This window comes from Oncorhynchus masou, chromosome 31 (assembly GCF_036934945.1).
Source record: "Oncorhynchus masou masou isolate Uvic2021 chromosome 31, UVic_Omas_1.1, whole genome shotgun sequence".
In the NCBI taxonomy this organism is placed as follows: Eukaryota; Metazoa; Chordata; class Actinopteri; order Salmoniformes; family Salmonidae; genus Oncorhynchus; species Oncorhynchus masou.
The window spans coordinates 57962977-57985447 of record NC_088242.1 but is presented as its reverse complement, the minus strand read 5'-3'; the positions used below and the strand labels follow the sequence as shown (position 1 = coordinate 57985447).

The following is a 22471-nucleotide window of genomic DNA, read 5'->3' as shown; positions in this document are numbered from 1 at the left end:
ATCTTTCAATCTGGACAACTATCTCACATCAGTCCAATAAAAATAAATTGCATTTTGGAAATATTCAATGTGGAGAAAAAAATCGCATAATACTTTAGTTGTTTCTGAACCTGTCCGTACTCATTTTTGAGTGCTCTATAGGCTTTTCAAATAATTTCCCCATAAATGCACATCCGTTTACAGTAAACCCACTATTTCGGAAAAGTTGGGGCTGGTCGATCTATGGTCAGTACACGCTGCTTCCTACAGGGGGGCGGGTGTGACTCGACTCAACCCGGAACTTTAAATAATTAATTACTTTTTGAAATTTGTTAAAGACATTTCTCCGCGAAGGGGAGCCTTTTCCAAGATTGAGCAATTTCAAAATATAAATCTCACGGATTATTGTCCTTTCTAGGGAGGGATTCCAAATGCTTTCATTCTCGAACTCTGGGCTTTCGCGAGGACACTAACTTCTATTTTCAAAAAGGTAAGAACTAAATAAATGTTCAACTCAAATATAGATTTTCTTTTGATTGTTCTCAAAACTTTGCGAACGAGAAGGCACAAATATGTTTAGTATTCCTGGTACGAATAGCTCCGGGGGCCCAGTGCAGCATTATCCGTGTCTACAGCGAGCTAGAATAAACGGGTTGGCATTATCAATATAACGTTAATCAGTCACCCTAATTTTTATGGGTGATCCTAGGAAATCGAATCAATCTACATAATGAGTAGTTTAATTAATGGTGGGTATTTTGGAAGTAGTTTTCATTGTATGCCAGCATCTGCTGTGAAATGGCTAATGCAGAGAAATTAGTATATTATCTTACCAAACTTTTCACAAAGATGGAATGTTAAATAATTTCCCTGCATTAGCCATTTCACAGCAGATGCTGGCATACAATGAAAACTACTTCCAAAATACCCACCTTGAATTAAACTTCATTATGTAGATAGATTTGATTTCCTAGGATCACTCATAAAACCCTCTGCCTGTCCCATTAGGGTGGGGAGGAGGGGGGCCTTCTTGGAATTCCAACCCTGACAGACCTCCACCTACAACTGCCACCACACACACACTTTGAAGTCGGTTGTCATCGGCACAGCCAGTTGAATTTTAAAAATGTATTTAACTAGGCAAGTCAATTATGAACAAATTCTTATTTACAACGATGGCCTACCCCGGCCAAACCCTGACGACGCTGGGCCAATTGTGCGCCACCCTATGGGACTCCCAATCACATCCGGATGTGATACAGCCTGGATTCAAACCAGGGACCTCGGTGACACCTCTAGCACTGAGATACAGTGCCTTAGACCGTTGCGCCACTCAGGAGCTTGGCTCTTTCAATATGCATTTTAAATGAGTCACGCCAGGAAATGACTGGCTCTTGATCCATGGATCAATTTTCACTAGTGTGTAGACAACTGCCATTTGCCCAGCACCCAGATTGTAAAGTCTCAGGCAGTAATAGCCCTTCTCAACTGGTGGTGCCGATGTCAACAGACTTCAAAGTGTGTGGTGGCAGTTGTAGGTGGAGGTCTGTCAGGGTTGGAATTCCAAGAAGCTAAAGGCCCCATCCTCCCCACCCTAATGGGACCGGCGGAGGGTCAAGGGGCATCACACAGTTAGTTCCGCAGGCTAACTGAAGGGATACACGAAAGTACACATTAATGCATAGCCCTATATGGTCATGGGCGCTATTACGATGTGCTTCACTATAATAATCACGAACACTGTTTCAGTGAACAGCAGTAATACACGACATGGCCAAAAGTATGTGGACACCTGCTCGTCGGACATCTCATTCCAAAATCATTGGCATTAATACGGAGTTGGTCCCCCCTTTTCTGCTATAATAGCCTCCATTCTTCTGGGAAGGCTTTCCACTAGATGTTGGAACATTGCTGCGGGGACTTGCTTCCATTCAGCCACGAGCATTTGTGAGGTCGGCACTGATGTTGGGTGATTAGGCCTTGCTCGCAGTCAGTGTTCTAATTTATCCTAAAGGTGTTCGATGTTCTGCCTGTGGCTATGGAATCCTGACCTGTTCACCGGACGTGCTACCTGTCCCAGATCTATTATTTGACCATGCTGGTCATTTATGAACATCTGAACATCCTGGCCATGTTTTGTTATCTCCACCTGGCACAGCCAGAAGAGGCCTGGCCACCCCTCATAGCCTGGTTTCTCTCTAAGTTTCTTCATAGGTTTTGGCCTTTCTAGGGAGTTTTTCCTAGCCAACGTGCTTCAACACCTGCATTGCTTGCTGTTTGGGGTTTTAGGCTGGGTTTCTGTACAGCACTTTGAGATATCAGCTGATGTACGAAGGGCTATATAAATACATTTGATTCGACGAGGTTACACATTCTCTCTCTCTCTCTGTCTGTCTCTCTATCCTCTGTCTCTTGCAGTAGCAGCAGTTTATTGGTCGCGTACACAGTTTAGCAACTTCAGCAGGTGTTATAGCGGGTGTGAAATGTTTGTTACAGCCACTTAGTCTCAAGCCCAATGCATGCTGGGACAGGCAGGGGAGAGAACCTTTGGAAACCCAAACACCTCTTTCCCTGCCAGCTTGTCATGTAGCCTATACCAGGGTTTCCCAAACTCTCATGCCTCCCCCCGGGTGCACGGTTTGGTTTTTGCCCTAGCAGAATCAAATAACCAACTCATCTTCAAGCTTTGATTATTTGAATCAGCTGTGTAGTGCTAGAGGAAAAAAAGCAAATGTGCACCCAGGGGGGCCCCAGGACCGAGTTTGGGAAACACTGGCCTACACTATCGACACCTCACCCTATCCTTGTATGGATAGGCTACTAGGCTACTGCATAGGAATGTTATGGGTCAGGAGATCATTGTCTCTCACAAGGCTTCAAGAGTATTAGTATATGAAGTGAGTGAGAAAAGTTTCAGGTTAGTTTCCATCAAAGCCAAAACACTGGTGGTGATCATTGCAAGTAGGTTATTTCCATTTCCCGCAGATGGGAGACACACACACACATTTTCCTTTTCATCAGGTGAAGCATGTGTAAAATTGTTTAACAAACTTTAATGTTTCCATATGTGCTGGAGAGCATGAAAAGAGTTTGCCTGTCTACTTTCCTCTGGGACTCCTCTGGATGCATGTCTGTCTGTCTGGCCTTCAATTGTGTGTAGTCCTATACACAGAAAGGGCCATGTTCTCTGTGCACACTGAAGAAAATACAGACATACTACTTGTGAAAGAGGAAGATAAAGTTTCATTTGGAAAATGGAAGCTCTCATGACTCGAGGACCATGCTGATCTGATCTGGTCTGGTCAGAAACTTACAGAAACCCCTATTTTACTGTGTGAATTATTTGATAGTAAAAGGTTATTATGTCTCAGTCTTAGGAGGACACCTATAAACACACTTCAAGATGCCGCAACAGAAGGATATCGTGAAAATTGCCATCCAGATGCCAGGGGCATACCCTCAGCTCATTCAACTGGACCAGGTAAGCATTAGCACACAGGAGAGGAGCCTGAGTCAGAGAGTTGAAGGGGGAAAAAACTACTGAACTATCAAGTCCTGAGTGGAAAGTTACTTTAAAAATCAGCACTGCAGCCTGTGGGTTCTATTAGAGCTGTGGTTTATGTAGCAAGACAGAGATGGGCGGGCTAATAATGTGGTTTATGAACGGGTAGTGCACCTCAGCATGGATGCAGTGTGTTCAGAGTTGTGAAGCAGCTGCTGCCATAGAAACATGCCACCCTATCAATCGAGAAGTTATCATAGTAAAGTAGGGTGCTAATGTAATGGTTGTTTATGATGTCAAACTGTTAATAGACCAGGGTCTTAGCTGAGTAAAAGGTGTTCGCTAGATACGAGTGCCTGTAAAGTTGATGTCATGCAGTATGTTGTCGGAGCTCTGGTAAGATCATTACACGCTCTGTAAAGAAAACATGGCGGTTTTGGCACAAGGTATTTTCGAATGTAGAATGTTAATTTGAGCCAGTTTGCTACAGCAGGAAAATAATCCTGCAGCAACAGGACATGTTCACTGTTATGTGGATAATAATTCATGTCCATTTTAGCAGGGGTTGATCCATTTTAGCAGGGGTTGATCCATTTTAGCAGGGGTTGATCCATTTTAGCAGGGGTTGATCCATTTTAGCAGGGGTTGATATATTTTGTTTTGATACATTTTTTGTTAGAGCACATCAAGTCGACGTTTAAAGTTACTCAAAATACACTACACGTTTGCAATTTTCATCAATGAATAATACTGAGCGATTAGTGCTGTTTTCAATGTAGTGTTTTTTTAAACATGCACTATGCATTATTTGTTTGTTTTTATTCAGGATCCCCATTAGCTTTTGCGAAAGCAGCAGCTACTCTTCCTGGGGTCCACACAAAACATGAAACATTATCATAATGAAGAACATTAATAGAAAAGAAGAGCTAGAGGACAGAACTACAAGCATTTAAAAACGTCACGCACAGCCTACATATCAATACATGCACACAAAATATCTAGGTCGAATAGGGGAGAGATGTGCTGTGAGGTGTTGCTCTGTCTGTTTTTTGAAACCAGCTTTGCTGTTCATTTGAGCAATATAAGATGGAAGGGAGTTCCATAATAATGGCTCTATTTAATACTATATGCTTTCTTGAATTTGTTCTGGATTTGGGGACTGTGAAAAGACCCCTGGTGGCATGTCTGGTGGGCTAAATGTGTGTGTTAGAGCTGTGTGTAAGTTGAATATGCAAACAATTTGGAATTTTCAACACATTAATGTTATACAAAGAAGACGTGATGCAGTCAGTCTCTCCTCAACTCTTAGCTAAGAGAGACTGGCAGCATAGTATTTATATTAGCCCTCTGATTTCAATGAAGAGCAAGATGTGCTGCTCTGTTCTGGGCCAGATGCCGGGTCTTTCTTTGAAGCACTTGACCACATGACTGGACAATAATCAAGATAAGAACCTACAGACTGTAGGACTTTTGGAGTGTAGTGTCATAGGCAAAGCATTTCTTTTAGGGCTGTCCCCGACGGAAAAAAACCTTGGTAAACCGAGAGTCGTCTGTTCTTTCGACCAATCGATTGTTTAAACGTGTATTTTTCCATAGACAGACACATCCTATGTATTTTAATCAAATCCACTACAGTTGAAGTCTGAAGTTTACATACACCTTAACCAAATACATTTAAGCTCAGTTTTTCACAATTCCTGACATTTAATCTTAGTAAAAATTCCTTGTCTTAGGTCAGTTAGGATCACCATTTTATTTTAAGAATGTGAAATGTCAGAATAATAGTAGAGTGATTTATTTCAGCTTTTATTTCTTTCATCACATTCCCAGCGGGTCAGAAGTTTACATACACTCAATTAGTATTTGGTAGCATTGCCTTTAAATTCTTTAACTTGGGTCAGACGTTTCTGGTAGCCTTCCACAAGCTTCCCACAATATGTTGGGTGAATTTTGGCCCATTCCTCCTGACAGAGCTGGTGTAACTGAGTCAGGTTTGTAGGCCTCCTTACTTGCACACAGTTTTTCAGTTCTGCCCACACATTTTCTATGGGATTGAGATCAGGGTTTTGTGATGGCCACTCCAATACCCTGACTTTGTTGTCCTTAAGCCATTTTGCCACAACTTTGGAAGAATGCTTGGGGTCATTGTCCATTTGGAAGACCCATTTGCGACCAAGCTTTAACTTCCTGACTGATGTCTTGATGTTGCTTCAATATATCCACCTAATTTTCCATCCTCATGATGCCATCTATTTTGTGAAGTGCACCAGTCCCTCCTGCAGCAAAGCACCCCCACAATATGATGCTGCCACCCCCGTGCTTCACGGTTGGGATGGTGTTCTTCGGATTGCAAGTCTCCCCATTTTTTTCCTCCAAACATAACAATGGTCATTATGGCCAAACAGTTCTATTTTTGTTTCATCAGACCAGAGGACATTTCTCCAAAAAGTACGATCTTTGTCCCCATGTGTAGTTGCAAACCGTAGTCTGGCTTTTTTATGGCGGTTTTGGAGCAGTGGCTTCTTCCTTGCTGAGCGGCTTTACAGTTTATGTCAATATAGAACTAGTTTTTCTGTGGATAGGGATACTTTTGTACCTGTTTCCTCCAGTATCTTCACAAGGTCCTTTGCTGTTGTTCTGGGATTGATTTGCACTTTTCGCACCAAAGTACGCTTATCTCTAGGAGACAGAATGCGTCTTCTTCCTGAGCGGTATGAAGGCTGCGTGGTCCCATGGCATTTATACTTGCGTACTATTGTTTGTACAGATGAACGTGGTACCTTCAGGCATTTGGAAATTGTTCCAAAGGATGAACCAGACTTGTGGAGGTCTTCAATTTTGTATCTGAGGTCTTGGCTGATTTCTTTTGATTTTCTCATGATGTCAAGCAAAGAGGCACTGAGTTTGAAGGTATGCCTTGGAATACATCCACAGGTACACCTCCAATCGACTCAAATGATGTCAATTAGCCTATCAGAAGCTTCTAAAGCCACATAATTTTCTGGAATTTTCCAAGCTGTTTAAAGGCACCATCAACTTAGTGTATGTAAACTTCTGACCCACTGGAATTGTGATACAGTGAGTTATAAGTTAAATAATCTGTCTGTAAACAGTGACCACCACGCAGCAACCACCACAGTGCATCAAGTGTTTATCACGCTGTCCATGTTGCTGAAGCTGCAACATAAATACAGCAATTTCTGACTGAAAAGTTCTGTTACCGAAATCAAATCAAATTTATTTATAGAGCCCATCGTACATCAGCTGATATCTCAAAGTGCTGTACAGAAACCCATCCTAAAACCCCAAACAGCAAGCAATGCAGGTGTAGAAGCACGGTGGCTTGGAAAAACTCCCTAAAGGCCAAAACCTAGGAAGAAGCCTAGAGAGGAACCAGCCTATGTGGGGTGGCCAGTCCTCTTCTGGCTGTGCCGGGTGGCTATTATAACAGAACATGGCCAAGATGTTCAAATGTTCATAAATGACCAGCATGGTCCAATAATAATAAGGCAGAACAGTTGAAACTGGAGCAGCAGCACGGCCAGGTGGACTGGGGACAGCAAGGAGTCATCATGTCAGGTAGTCCTGAGGCATGGTCCTAGGGATCAGGTCCTCCGAAAGAGAGAATTAGAGAGAGCACACTTAAATTCACACAGGACACCGTATAGGACAGGAGAAGTACTCCAGATATAACAAACTGACCCTAGCCCCCCGACACATATGCTGCAGTAGTTTAAATACTGGAGGCTGAGACAGGAGGGGTCAGGCAACACTGTGGCCCCATCCGAGGACACCCCAGACAGGGCCAAACAGGAAGGATATAACCCCACCCACTTTGCCAAAGCACAGCCCCCACACCACTAGAGGGATATATTCAACCACCAACTTACCATCCTGAGATGAGGCTATAGCCCACAAAGATCTCCGCCACGGCACAACCCAAAGGGGGGGCGCCAACCCAGAAATCCCTCATTTGTTTAGGAAAAACATTCCCTATTCCCTCAACCCTTGCTTTCTTTACGTGACACATGTATGCATCGCATGCACGTGACCCATTGGGCCGGACTTATAGCATATCATAATCACATCAATAAATTGGTTATAACAAACTCCGAACACATGGCAGCAAAACGGGGGAATGTTTACTGGTTGCTCAGGAGGTAAAGGGGAAGTCAGACTTGTGGAATAAATGTGACTAGTTGTGGAGAATACTGGAGATCAAGAAAAGGAAGGTAAGGAGCAAACACAGCATATTATGCCTTTAGATTACAATATCATTTTTCTGACCATTTGAACAATATAAACAACACTTAAAAACATTAGAAGTGTACCAGCGAGTCTGTTGTAAACAGGTTTTTTTTTAAAGCCTTTTTTACAGCGAACATTAAACAGTCGCATTCATTCGTGAACGCTTTATTTATTGTTTACACACATTTTCCAAGATTCACTTTTATTTTATTTTAAAACTAGTATGCTTGATCGCATTTGACATCATGCATGACCCGTATGCTGTGTAATGGCATGAACGAATGAATGATTGATTGATACAGTTATCATGACACAAGGCGAGACCCAGATGCAGACACAGCAGGCAGATGGTTGGAGTCTAAGATGTTTAATAATCCAAAAAGGAGTAGGCAAGAGAGTGCCTGTCCGTGACCAAAAGTTCAAAACCAGTTCCAAGTCCAGGAGGTACAGAGTGGCAGACAGGCTCGAGGTCAAGGCAGGCAGAATGGTCAGACAGGCGGGTACAGAGTCCAGAAAAGGGCAAGGGTCAAAACCCGGGAGGACTAGAAAAAAACGCTGGTTGATTTGAAACATACAAGACGAACTGGCACAGAGAGACAGGAAACACAGGGATAAATACACTGGGGAAAACAAGTAACACCCGGAGGGGGTGAAGACGATAACAAGGACAGGTGAAACAGATCAGGGTGTGACAACGGTAGCCTATATAAGTATTGAAATATAGGCCTAAGTAAGTTACGGTATTAAAGACTAAACAGGATGCGCTCTTAAGCCTACAGCTCAATGGTGGTTATACAAGGCTGCTATACTAAGCCTACTAATGATGATGACGTTTCTTATTATAATGATGATCATAATAATAGTAATAACAACAATAATAATAAGGAGATCCACAAAAAGGAGTTATTATTATGAATATAATTTTTCTGATAATTTGGAACAATGTTAAACAACACTAAATCATTGTATGTTGATGAGTGTTTTCTTTTAAATCCACAACTTAAATAAACAAAATAAATAAATGATCTCACTACACTACATTTTAATAGAAAGTTAACAAAAATAGATAAGCTCTTGCAACCATGGAAAGGAAAATACCTGTCTACTTGCGGAAAAAATCACCCTAATTAATTATTTACTCATATCCCCATTTGCTTATGGTCTTGCCTACACCTACAGACCTGTTTAAAAAAAATTAGTTTTGAAGGAATTGTCCGTAGAGCTCCGAGACGGGATTGTGGCGAGGCACAGATCCGGGGAAGGGTATCAAAACATTTCTGCAGCATTGAAGGTCCCCAAGAACACAAGTGGTCTCCATCATTCTTAAATTGAAGAAGTTTGGAACCACCAAGATTCTTCCTAGACCTGGCCGCCTGGCCAAACTAAGCAATCGGTTTGACTGACAGAGCTCCAGAGTTCCTCTGTGGAGATGGGAGAACCTTCCAGAAGAACAACTATCTCTGCAGCATTCCACCAGTCATGCCTTTATGGTAGAGTGGCCAGGCGGAAGCCACTCCTCAGTAAAATGCACATGACAACCCGCTTGGAGTTTGCACAATGGTACCTAAAGAACTCTGACCATAAGAAACAAGATTCTCTGCTCTGATGAAACTAAGATGGCCTGAATGCCTCTTTGACCTGAATGCCAAGCATCACATCTGGAGGAAACCTGTCACCATCCCTACGGTGAAGCATGGTGGCAGCATCATGCTATGGGAATGTTTTTCAGGGACTGGGAGTCTAGTCAGGAGTCAGGATCGAGGGAAAGATAAACAGATCAAAGTGCAGAGAGTGCTCAGGATTTCAGAGGGGGGCGAAGGTTCACTTTCCAACAGGACAACAACCTTAAGCACACAGCCAAATACAAGTGTGGAAAGCTTGTAGCGTTATACCCAAGAAGACTCGTTGCCAAAGGTGCTTCAACAAAGTACTTAGTAAAGCGTCTGAATACTTACTTCCCCCATAAGTATTACTGTCTCATCTATAGATGTTATCCTTGTATTGCTACTGCAGTATCATCAAAGGAATTATCTAAGGGAGTCTCAGAAATGGCTAATATAAGAATGTTAGCGAGTTATTGATTTCATTAACCTTATTTCTAAGGCTACATATATTAATATGGGCTGTTTTCAGGCCTTTCCTGGGTACTTCTCAGAGATGGACATTTAATATGTAAAAGAACAAACAAAGCAAGAGAAAAAAAAACATTAAGCAGTCCATAAACTGTTTGTGTGTAAGTGTGTGTGTTTGCTGTGGGGTTGAAGCTACAAACCCATAGGCTTGGCTCTGTCATCCCTTCCAGGCTGTTGGTAGGGAGGGTGGACAATGTGCCTGTCATAGTGGATAAGTTATTTTCTCTTCTGGCGCACAGCTTCAGGATAGTCCTCGTTGTGGATGTACGTTCCTCTCAAATACTTGTCTCTTTTCCAGAACAGCTACCTTGTCTTTGAACTTGGCCACTATCGGCCTGGGCCGGTCACCTGGGCCGGCGGAGGGTTTCCCGATCCTGTAGGCGCACAACACCTCAATCTTCCTGTGGTTTGTCTTACATTTCTTAGAGAGAATTTCCTTCACTTTATCCTCAGACCCCGTCCCAGGTCTCGTGGAGATTTTGCAATTCTGTCCACAATAATGTAGTTCCGCCTTGATCTTCCCTCAAGGTAATCTCAGTCATTGTTATCATGGATTGAATGCTGTAACAACACTGAATAAAACAATTAATAAACGTTCCATGATGGTATTGACTGCCCATTACTGCGTATCACTTATTAACCATTTATTTACTATTCACATTGCTTTACTTTAATAAAATATTTGATGACTTTATTTAATTCCAAGTTACCATCTTCTCTATAGAACTGCTGCCCATGCTGTCTGACTATCACTATTTTATTTGTTCTTCAAAGTAGATAAGGCATACTTTTATGACTGCTTAGATCATGTCTTTTCAGGTTTGTGAAGCACCTGCTTTTGATCCCTCTGTCTCCGCACAGACAGAACAAGTTTTACGTGGGCCCGCAGAGGATTATGGTCAATGTAGTTAATTACCACCTCAGTTTAGCACAGTGTAGAATATTGGCCTGTTGGAAAACTACATCGCACAGTTCAGCCTTGATCTGATTTATGTCTACAGAAACTGCACATCGAGTTCACAGAAACAAAACCAGAATGAAATAATGTTTGTACCATGTTTTGTGTTGCTACCATGCTCTGTTGTCATTTGTTGGTGTCTTGCGATTGTTGTCTTAGGTCTCTTTTTATGTAGTGTTGTGTTGTATGATGATGTGTGTTTTGTCCTATATTTCTTTATATTTTTAATCCCAGCCCCTGTCCCCGCAGGAGGCCTTTTGGCTTTTGGTAGGCCGTCATTGTAAATAAGAATTTGTTCTTAACTGACTTCCCTAGTTAAATAAATAAATAAATAAATGCAATTGAATTCAACTAATTTAACCGAAATGTCGGTTAATCGCTCAGCACTTGCAATTAAAGATTGATCAAATTAAGATCGGACTTGAGCTGCACGATAAGCGCCTTGGCGTTGCAGCCCAGGATCAGATCCAGGATGCCAACCTTACTCCAGTTACCCTTCTCGGTCGAGTGGATCTGTAAGTGTCCCTCTACTACCTCATTGAAGTTAAAAACGTTTAAAAGTTTTGAAAAATCATATCCATTCAAAACCTCAATTTAGCATCCAAACATTGAGTTGTTTATGCAATCACTTACATTGTGTTTTATCCATTGAAAGATATACAGTACTAGTCAAGTTTGGACACACCTACTCATTCAAGGGTTATTCTTTATTTTTTTACTATTTTTTTACATTGTACATTAATAGTGAAGACATTAAAACTATGCAATAACACATGTAATCATAGTAACCAAAAAAGTGTTAAACAAATCCAAATATAATTTTGATGTTAGATTCTTCAAAGTAGCCACCCTTTGGGCCTCCCGAGTGGTGCAGCAGTCTAAGGCACTGCATCGCAGTGCTAGCTACATTACTACAGATCCAGGTTCGATACCGGGGTCGCTACCGGGAGACCCATGAGGTGACGCACAATTGTCCCAGCATCGTCCGGGTTAGGGGAAGGTTTGGCAGGCCGGGATGCCCTTGTCCCATCGCGCTCTGGCGACTCCTGTGGTGGGCCGGGCGCATGCACGCTGACACGGTCGCCAGGTGTACGGTGTTTCCTCCGACACATTGGTGTGGCTGGCTTCCCGGTTAAGCGAGCAGTGTGACAAAGAGCAGTGCAGCTTGGCGGGGTTGTGTTTCAGAGGACGCACGGCTCTCGACCTTTGCCTCTATCGAGTCCGTACGGGAGTTGCAGTGATGGGACAAGGCTGTAACTACCACTTGGATACAACAAATTGGGAAGAAAAAATGGCACAAAAAAGTGGTCACCCTTTGCCTTGATGACAGCTTTGCACACTCTTAGCATTCTCTCAACTAGCTTCATGAGAAATGCTTTTCCGACAGTTTTGAAGGAGTACCCACAAATGCTGAGCACTTGTTGGCTGCTTTTCCTTCACTCTCCGATCCAAATCATCCCAAACCATCTCAATTGGGTTGCGGTTGGGTGATTGTGGAGGCCAGGTCATCTGATGCAGCACTCCATCACTCTCCTTCTTGGTCAAATAGCCCTTACACAGCCTGGAGGTGTGTTTTGGGTCATTGTCCTGTTGGAAAAACAAATGATATTCCCACTAAGCACACACCATATAGGATGGCGTATCACTGTGGTAGCCATGCTGGTTAAGTGTCATGATTCTTAATAAATCAAGACAGTGTCACCAGCAAAGCACCATCACACCTCTTCCTCCATGCTTCACGGTGGGAACCACACATGCGGAGATCATCCGTTCACTTACGCCGTGTCTCAGAGAGACAGCGGCTGGAACCAATAAGCTCATATTTGGACTCAGACCAAAGTACAGATTTCCACCAGTCTTATGTCCATTGCTCGTGTTTCTTGGCCCAAGCAAGTCTCTTCTTATTATTGGTGTCCTTTTAGTAGTGGTTTCTTTGTAGCAATTCAACCATGAAGGCCAGATTCACGTAGTCTCCTCTGAACAGTTGATGATGAGATGTGTCTTACTTGAACTTGCATTTATTTGGGCTTCAATTTCTGAGGCTGGTAACTCTTAATGAACTTACCCTCTGTTAACCTCTGCAGCAGAGGTAAGTTTGGGTCTTCCTTTCCTGTGACGGTCGTTTTGTGAGCCGGTTTCATTATAGCGCTTGATGGTTTTTGGGACTGCACTTGAAGAAATATTCAAAATTCTTATAATTTTCCAGATTGACTGACCTCCATGCCTTAAAGTAATGATGGACTGCCATTTCTCTTTGCTTATTTGAGCTGTTCTTGCCATAATATGGACTTGGTCTTTTACTAAATAGTGCTATTTTCTGTCTGTATCCCACCCCTACCTTGTCACAACACAACTGATTGGTACAAAGGCATTAAAAAAGAAAGAAATTCCACAAATGAACCTTTAACAATGCACACCTGTTAATTGAAATGCAGTGTCGGCAGGGTGGCCTGTGGTTAGAGCGTTGGTTAGAACGTTGGACTAGTAACCGGAAGGCCGTCATTGAAAATAAGAATTTGTTCTTAACTGACTTGCCTAGTTAAATAAAGGTAAAATTTTTAAAAATCCAGGTGACTAGCTCATGAAGCTGGTTGAGAGAATGCCAAGTGTGCAAAGCCATCATCAAGGCAACTGAAGAATCTCAAATATTTAAGTAGTTGGATTTGTTTAACTGTTTTTTATTTTTTTTATTACTAAATTATTCCATATGTGCAATTTCATAGTTTTGATGTCTTCACTATTATTCTACAATGTAGAAAATAGTACAAATAAAGGAAAACCCTTGAATGAGTAGGTGTGTCCAAACCTTTGACTGGTACTGTACTTAACACTTGATATTAAGATGTTTAGTACTTCAACAGTACCACAGAATGTTCTTTGAGTTAGAGAGTAAACCTTAAAACTTTAATGTAATGTCCAGGATTTGTGAACAGGCTGGTTCTGTAGACATTTCATGGGAGAAAATAACTAACCCGCAAGCCCCTCAATCACTCCTATTGGACTACCAGACCTCACCAAAAACCTCTGATTGGTTGACCCCCTACAGATCACTAATTACAGAGCAGCGATAGGTCTACCACAGTACACCAAAACATTTGATTCATTGACCACCATGTATACCACAAATTACAGGGCAATTGATGTGTAGACTTTGGAGTAGTTTGCCTCTTCAATGCACTGAATTTCCATGCTACCTCAAATACATTAGTCAGCAGCATAGAGGAAGTAAAAGCTTTGAGTTTATCTAGGATCACCAGGGTCAGGTCATGGGACTGGTGTACTATAGTTCCACCGTGGTTTACAAAATGAAGGCATGATATCTAAATCACTTCTTACTTCCTGCTGCTCATTGATCACACCTGTGCTTGTCTTCTGACAGAAAAAGCCCCTTTCTGCCGTAATTAAGGAGGTTTGTGACGGGTAAGTGTGTTCATGTTTAAAAAGCGCTTTCTATTTGGTCTAATGCTGTTCTTGTGGAGTTCAAGCAACTACTTTGTCCTATTGCAGTAGTTACAGTGGCTATGATGACTGTGTTTTAAGGTGGAATCTTCCGGGCCCTGATAACTACGCCCTCCAGTATGCCGACGGTGTTCAGACCTACATCACTGAATCTGTGAGTTGATTGATCTTTCTTTACTGTGATCACGGAGGCTGTCTGTGAACAAACCGGTCTCTCTGGCTGTTCAGTGTGTAGCTTCTGTACTATAACTTGATAGTAGAGGATTTCACTGTCATGCCAGTGATGTCTGAAATGTCATCAACGCCAGTGACTTGGGTGTGGGTAGCTGTTGGAGCTAAACTATGCTGGTGACCTTTGGAGAGGTCAAACACACCCCTCGACCAGGGGCAATGCAGGTAATTTCCAAGGGCCTAAAGTAAAATGCCTGCCATAAAAATGTGCACATAGGAGAGATATGCGCAAACATGACAGATATGGCAAACCTGCCACTCCATATTTGGAAGCGCTTAGGTCACCTGACTTTTGGTAGGGATTTGACAACAAGAAAAATACAAAAAGTTATCATGCATAGAAAGTGATTTTATATTTGTATAAAACAGTTTTGTACCCATAGAATGCAGTTTCTATAAATCGCTGGCAGCCTCTAGTTCGGCCATGTTGATGCCTGCCTTTCAAGACTGCAGAAATTATAGTATGGTAACCATATGTGTATCCATAGTACGTCCCACGTAAATAATCGAAGCCCTAGAGGACTCTATATTTGCAACACTATTGCGGTGTACACCCGTTAATCACCCAACTAGTTGAATTAGCTGGCCAGTGTGACAGCATCACTAAATGTGACGGATATGTCATACATTGTAAGGGATTATAATCCATCCGCTGTCTCATGCTGCACAGACGATGAGCATTATGGAGACATAAGTATTCCTGAGGCCTCTATCCGTTTCCCCAGGAGAGGCATGCAAACGGTAGAGGTGAGGTGTAGGATATGGGCTCAGACTTTGTAACGGTATTGCTTCTGTCACTCTCCTCGCCTCAGTCTGGGCTTGATCCAGGGACCCTCTGCACACATCGACAACAGTCACCCTCAAAGCATCGTTGCCCATCGCTCCACAAAAGCCACGGCCCTTGCAGAGCAAGGGAAACGACGACTACAACTCGCTTTCTACGCGAGAGAACTTTTTTTGTCTTTATGGCAGTCATTTAACTTGAGGCCCTTGGAAATGACCTGCGTATTTTCAGTTATAAAAACATCAGAATGCAATTTATCGATTTACAAATACTAATCAAAAGGTGTTTGTTTGTGGATTAGTGATTTACATTTGTGGATTGGTACTTATTTGTACAGATCATGATACACAAATACAAAATGCATGCTGTGAGTTCACAATACACTTGGCATGATATTGATCCCAAAGCTCAATTCAAACAAAAGGTGTTTTTTTCCGCACGTGAACCAGTGTTTTCACACTGGAATTAGAATGCACAGGAGTTAATGAGAGAACAGATGGGCTGCAAGCGTCAACGGCGTCATAGCGTGTCAAATTATAAAGCAAGTCTATTTTTGCGTTTGTGGGTATCTGTGTCTGTGGAGAGATGTTGAGCTATTTCCTGGGCTATTCATCTGAAACTAAATCAACTCCATCTCTCTCTCTCTCTTTTTTTCTCCCTTTTTTCTACTCTCTCTCTACCTCTCGCTCGCCCTCTCTCACTTCATAATTATGTCCCTTTAGTACAGTTTGAAAACAGTAATCAGTCTAAGCCATTTCTAAGTCGGCTTTCATTGCCTGTATGACTGTGTGTCATTGTCTTCTAGAACCGTCTGGACATAAAGAATGGCTGCATTCTCCGTCTGACCAAGGCACCGGTGAGTCTGCAAACAAAAGCCTGACAGAGATAATCCCCTCGTGGCTGTGTGTGTCTGCACGCTATGTAGGCCTATTACAATTGCATTATCAGTGTAACTACTTCGTCCATCCTTTTGTCTGGGGTTTTATGGCGTGCGTGTTGTAGGGCCGTTGTGCCGAGGACCTCTACAAGGGCATCCAGAGCTCCGACTCAGACGTGCGCTGTGATTCGCTGAAGCAGCTGGCCTGCGTGTCTACTGATGTCACGTTTGCCCAGGAGTTTATCAGCCGTAATGGCCACTCTCTGCTGGTGAAGATCGTAGAGGACGCTCACGAGTCAGTTCCCTTCTCGATGTCTCTCTACATATGTCAATGTGTCTCTGAGTCTTTGTCTCTGTTTGTCTTATTTTCCCCAATAACATATATCACTACAATCCTTCACTCTCTCTCCACTCTCTCGCCAACTAACCTTCTATAGTGGATGGGGGGGGAGTGCATATATTTGCTGTGCTTTGATAGTTGCTGGTGAAGAGATGAGGTGATTTCCTCACATGTGGGAACACATTCCTGGGTGAAGTATGGGCTGAGTCTGGCCTTTTTCTCACACTGTTAGCATAGTTACTATGGCGGAATTCAAGGAAGCTGTAATTGGTTTCTTTAGTTGCATTATGTGAGTCAAAAAAGGACATCAAGTTGGTATGGAGAATTGGCTCTGAAGAATTTTCAGCTTTGTGTTGCATAGCTAGTGATGGGGTTAAGATGTTTATCAGAGACCCAATGGGATGCCATGGATATGAGCCTGATGTCATGCTTTTGACGATGTACCATCATGCCTTGTTTAGAAAACACACTTTCCCACGAATCAATTATACCACTTGAATCTCAGTGAAGGCATGAAACGCATTCTGTTAATCTTTTTATTTAACTAGGGAAGTCGGTTAAGAACAAATTCTTATTTACAAGGCATCAGCCTGGGACGGTTTAGTCTGGTTTCGTCTTCTTATCTGTACCTGGAACCCAATCAGTGTAAATGCTCAGTGTTGTCTATGGTTTTCTATGTCAAGGTTGTATTCAATGATGTTCTAATGTTCTGGTCTAAGAGTTGTTTTTGTGTGTGTGTGTGTGTGTGTGTGTGTGTGTGTTGTGTTTGTAAGGGCCCCTCTGATCATGGCCCACACACTGACAGGCTTCATGGAGCTGATGGATCATGGGATTGTATCATGGGAGAACGTCTCTGCTGTCTTCATCAAGAAGGTAGGTTCCTCAACTATTGGCTCCTATAGACGAAGTGGAGGACTAATACATACATACATACATACATACATACATACATACATACATACATACACACACACACCCACCCATACGCACATACACACATACACACATACACACATACATACAGTGGGACAAAAAAGTATTTAGTCAGCCACCAATTGTGCAAGTTCTCCCACTTAAAAAGATGAGAGGCTTGTAATTTTCATCATAGATACACTTCAACTATGACTGACAAAATGAGGATAAAAAAATCCAGAAAATCACATTGTAGGATTTTTAATGAATTTATTTGCAAATTTATGGTGGAAAATAAGTATTTGGTCACCTACAAACAAGCAAGATTTCTGACTCTCAAAGACCTGTAACTTCTTCTTTAAGAGGCTCCTCTGTCCTCCACTCATTACCTGTATTAATGGCACCTGTTTGAACTTGTTATCAGTATAAAAGACACCTGTCCACAACCTCAAACAGTCACACTCCAAACTCCACTATGACCAAGACCAAAGAGCTGTCAACGGACACCAGAAACAAAATTGTAGACCTGCACCAGACTGGGAAGACTGAATCTGCAATAGGTAAGCAGCTTGGTTTGAAGAAATCAACTGTGGGAGCAATTATTAGGAAATGGAAGACATACAAGACCACTGATAATCTCCCTCGATCTGGGGCTCCATGCACAATCTCACCCCGTAGGGTCAAAATGATCACAAGAACGGTGAGCAAAAATACCAGAACCACACGGGGGGACCGAGTGAATGAACTGCAGAGAGCTGGGACCAAAGTAACAAAGCCTACCATCAGTAACACACTACGCCGCCAGGGACTCAAATCCTGCAGTGCCAGACGTGTCACCCTGCTTAAGCCAGTACATGTCCAGGCCCGTCTGAAGTTTGCTAGAGAGCATTTGGATGATCCAGAAGAAGATTGGGAGAATGTCAAATGGTCAGAAGAAACCAAAATATAACTTTTTGGTAAAAACTCAACTTGTCGTGTTTGGAGGACAAAGAATGCTGAGTTGCATCCAAAGAACACCATACCTACTGTGAAGCATGGGGGTGGAAACATCATGCTTTGGGGCTGTTCTTCTGCAAAGGGACCAGGACGACTGATCCGTGCAAAGGAAAGAATGAATGGGGCCATGTATCGTGAGATTTTGAGTGAAAACCTCCTTCCATCAGCAAGGGCATTGAAGATGGAACGTGGCTGGGTCTTTCAGCATGACAATGATCCCGAACACACTGCCCGGGCAACGTAGGAGTGGCTTCGTAAGAAGCATTTCAAGGTCCTGGAGTGGCCTAGCCAGTCTCCAGATCTCAACCCCATAGAAAATCTTTGGAGGGAGTAGAAAGTCCGTGTTGCCCAGCAACAGCCCCAAAACATCACTGCTCTAGAGGAGATCTGCATGGAGGAATGGGCCAAAATACCAGCAACTGTGTGTGAAAACCTTGTGAAGACTTACAGAAAACGTTTGACCTCTGTCATTGCCAACAAAGGGTATATAAAAGTATTGAGAAACTTTTGTTATTCTCCAAATACTTATATTCCACCAGAATTTGCAAATAAATTCATTAAAATCCTACAATGTGATTTTCTGGATTTTGTTTTCTCATTTTGTCTGTCAGAGTTGAAGTGTACCTATGATGAAAATTACAGGCCACTCATCTTTTTAAGTGGGAGAACTTGCACAATTGGTGGCTGACTAAATACTTTTTTGCCCCACTGTATGTGTGTGTAAGGAATTAGACAATACACTTAGGTTTGGTTTCCAATACATAGATTAAGCCCAGTACTGGACTAAAAGGGTCTTTCAGATATAATCATCTGAGAGTGATATTTAAAGCCAGGACTGGACTTAATCTGTGTCTGGAAAACTGTACCCATAATGTTCATGTGTGTAATCTTTGGCCATGAAGAAATGTCTGTAGGAGCTCTGGTGACCACTAGTCATCATGCATAGTTTCAACCGATTCCATTCCCATGTTATCCCATTTTTTTCCCACGCTACTCCTCCTGTATCTATCTCACCCGATGTCTGACTCATCGTACCTTTCAGATTGCCAGCTTCGTCAATGCCACGGTGCTGGATGCGTCCATCCAGCAGGTGTCCCTGGCCATGCTGGAGAGCATGGTGCTGAGCAGCAGCAGCCTCTTCCAGCAGGTCAAGCAGGAAGTCACTCTAGAGAGACTGCTCTCACAACTGCAGGTGTAAGTGTGTGTCGTCCATGGGTAGCATGGTGGGAACGAACGACGCGCAGTTCCTCCAATGAATGAGCGTGCTTATACTGTAAATGCTTACAAACATAGAGACCCCATCTCCAAATCATTTTACAGTTAAATCTAGCTCTGAAAAATGCAATTTTTCAAAACAACACTCATACGTCCACCCACACTATCTTTATTCCAGGACAAACCAGCAGATTCAAACCAAAGCCATGGCCCTCCTCATGGCTCTGCTACAGACAGCTGGACATGCAGACAGACAGGTACAACATGGTATCTCTTTCTCTCTCTTTCTTTATCCTTGCTCTCTCTCTCTCTTTTCGTTCCCCATTGTCTGCCCTGGTTTCCAGAGTGAGGTGCAAGTCACTTTAATCAGTTTAACCAGGCTGAGTGAGTCTGTTCAAAACAAAGGGTTTTAGACTGATTTATGTGACCATTATGTCACTGCAGCTGGGGGGCAAAGACCTGCTGTGTCCCTCCCCCTGACCTGATTTGTAACCGAGTAGCTTTTACTGCCTCCTTGTGGGGAAAGTAGTGTCAGTGCATTTCATTATTAATAACTGACGGTACTAGTGGTAATTATCAGGTAATAACATACACTATTGCTTTTCAGGAGCTGTTTGTCTTCCTAGGGAAGAAAAATCTTCGACAGTATATCTATAAGGTAAAGCCATTTTGAATGTTCCTAGATTGAGGTGCAATAATACCTGACTGTCATTGCTCCCTTTCAAATATCAAATTGGAGGAAATACAATTGTCGTTATAGCAGAATTGTTATTCTTTTTTTGCCTCCTTTTAGTCATTTTAACCCTAGTAAATACCGCTCTGTTTTGAACCTGTTCCTCGTGGTTTGTTGTGACCCACAGAACATCATCCATAGTTCTGCCTCCGTGGGGGATGAGATGGCCCATTACCTGTACGTCCTCCAGTCTGTCACTTTGAACCACCTGGAGTCTCGCATGAGGATGCCCCTGGACTCCTACAACCAGGTGAGTTAGATGACCCCCCCCCCACCAACCACAGCAAACCACTGTCTCTAACCCACTTCAGGAGAGAGGAGTTTAATGAGAAGTGCTGAATCTGTATCCTTGAAATCCACTTAGTTAGTTATATATATATATAAATATATATATATACTCCTTCTCATTACCTCTTTGTCTCCCTCTACTGTTATCGACCCCATCCTTGTCCTCCCCCTTCCTCCTCCAGGACCAGCGGGAGATTCTACATGGCCTGAGGCAGGCGGCCTTTGAGACGGAGAGTGAGAACAGCTTGAGTCATGAGCGACGACGCTCTCTCTGCGCCAAGGAGTTCAAGAAGCTGGGCTTCTCTGTGAGTCTACTCCATGAGATTCCACTTACCACCATCTTTCGGTCCCACTCACTGGGCCTCTGTGTCTCTTCACTCACCTCGTCTATCACTTACTGTCAACAATAAGCTGTCGCTTTCAACTGAGTCGTATTCTCATCTACACCAACCGTTGCTGGTTGATATAATTGCCCCGCTATCAGACGTTGTGATTCCACTCTTATCACTTACTATTAATCATTCACAGTTGCTAAACTTGTCCGAGTCTTATTCTTATCTATACCGTTCTTCATTGTCTCCCACCATACACCGTGTGTGTTCTTATCCCTGTTCTGTCCTCTCTCTCTCTCTCCAGAACAACAGTAACCCAGGTCAGGACTTGCTCCGGGCCCCTCCAGGCCTGCTGGCCCTAGACACCATGGCCCACTTTGCCTCCCGCTACCCCGATGCCTACAGCAGGGTGAAAATAGGGAGGGGAAGAGAAATCAAGGGAACGGAGGGTGTGGGAGGGAGTTAAAGGGACTAACATGGGTCTTTTGTTAGGGTGCAGGTTAGGTAGGTATGTCATCTTCATGACACTTTCTCTCCCTTCTCTGTTTCTGTCTCTTAGTTTGTTCTGGAGAACAGCAGTAGGGAGGATAAGCACGAGTGTCCATTTGCCCGCAGCAGCATCCAGCTCACTCTCATCCTGTGTGAGATCCTAAGCATTGGAGAGCCCCGTAAGTTAACCTGAGCTAGTACATGTGGTGTTGACGCATATCCCACTAGTTATTGGGGTCAAATTTGTCTCTACTTTTGTGGATTGGGGCGATCAGTCCTTGGTTCAAAATATTGGGGAAGATGCCAGAGCTAAGGATAACGTTAAGGAGTTTAAGTATAGCCAATTGGAAGTTGTGGTCTGTATATTTTGTTATTTCATTGAGGATACCATCTACACCACATGCCTTTTTTTGGTTGAAGGGTTTGTATTTTGTCCTGTAGTTCATTCAATATAATTGGAGAATACAATGGGTTCTGGTAGTCTTTAATAGTTTTTGTTTTTGCGGTTTGTTCTCTGTTATAGGGCTAAAAAGATTGGAGAAGTGGTTTACCCATACGTCTCCATTTTGGATAGATAACTATTCGTGTTGTCTGTTTAGTGTCTTCCAATTTTCCCAGAAGTGGTTAGTCTATGGATTCTTCAATTACATTGAGCTGATTTCTGACGTGCTGTTCCATATTTTTACGTAGTGTATATCTGTATTGTTTTAGTGATTCACTATAGTGAAGGCGTAGACTCAGGTTTTCTGGGTCTCTATGTTTTTGGTTGGATAGGTTTCTCAATTTCTTTCTTAGGTTTTTGCATTCTTCATCAAACCATTTGTCATTGTTGTTCATTTTCTTCAGTTTTCTGTTTGAAATGTTTAGATTTGATAGGGAAGCTGAGTGGTCAAATAGACTGTGTAGGTTTTCTACTGCCAAGTTTACACCTTCCCAATATAGTGAAATGTTTTGTCCAGGAAGTTGTCTAAAAGGGATTTAATTTGTTGATGCCTA

General features: G+C 42.7%; 1 protein-coding gene across 1 annotated transcript in view; it reads left to right on the top strand.

The window, feature by feature from the left end:
- Positions 1-234: 234 nt before the first annotated feature.
- The window catches only part of LOC135524176 (engulfment and cell motility protein 3-like), a 38104-nt gene continuing 15867 nt past the window's right edge, over positions 235-22471 (top strand). The window contains exons 1-14 of the mRNA XM_064951452.1: positions 235-469; positions 3351-3460; positions 14199-14239; positions 14360-14432; positions 16099-16149; positions 16296-16465; positions 17284-17383; positions 19461-19612; positions 19812-19890; positions 20241-20291; positions 20494-20616; positions 20837-20959; positions 21291-21395; positions 21546-21654. Of these exons, the coding sequence (XP_064807524.1) occupies positions 3383-3460; positions 14199-14239; positions 14360-14432; positions 16099-16149; positions 16296-16465; positions 17284-17383; positions 19461-19612; positions 19812-19890; positions 20241-20291; positions 20494-20616; positions 20837-20959; positions 21291-21395; positions 21546-21654 (1255 nt within the window). The 5' untranslated portion in view covers positions 235-469; positions 3351-3382. The remainder of the gene's footprint in view (positions 470-3350; positions 3461-14198; positions 14240-14359; positions 14433-16098; positions 16150-16295; positions 16466-17283; positions 17384-19460; positions 19613-19811; positions 19891-20240; positions 20292-20493; positions 20617-20836; positions 20960-21290; positions 21396-21545; positions 21655-22471) is intronic.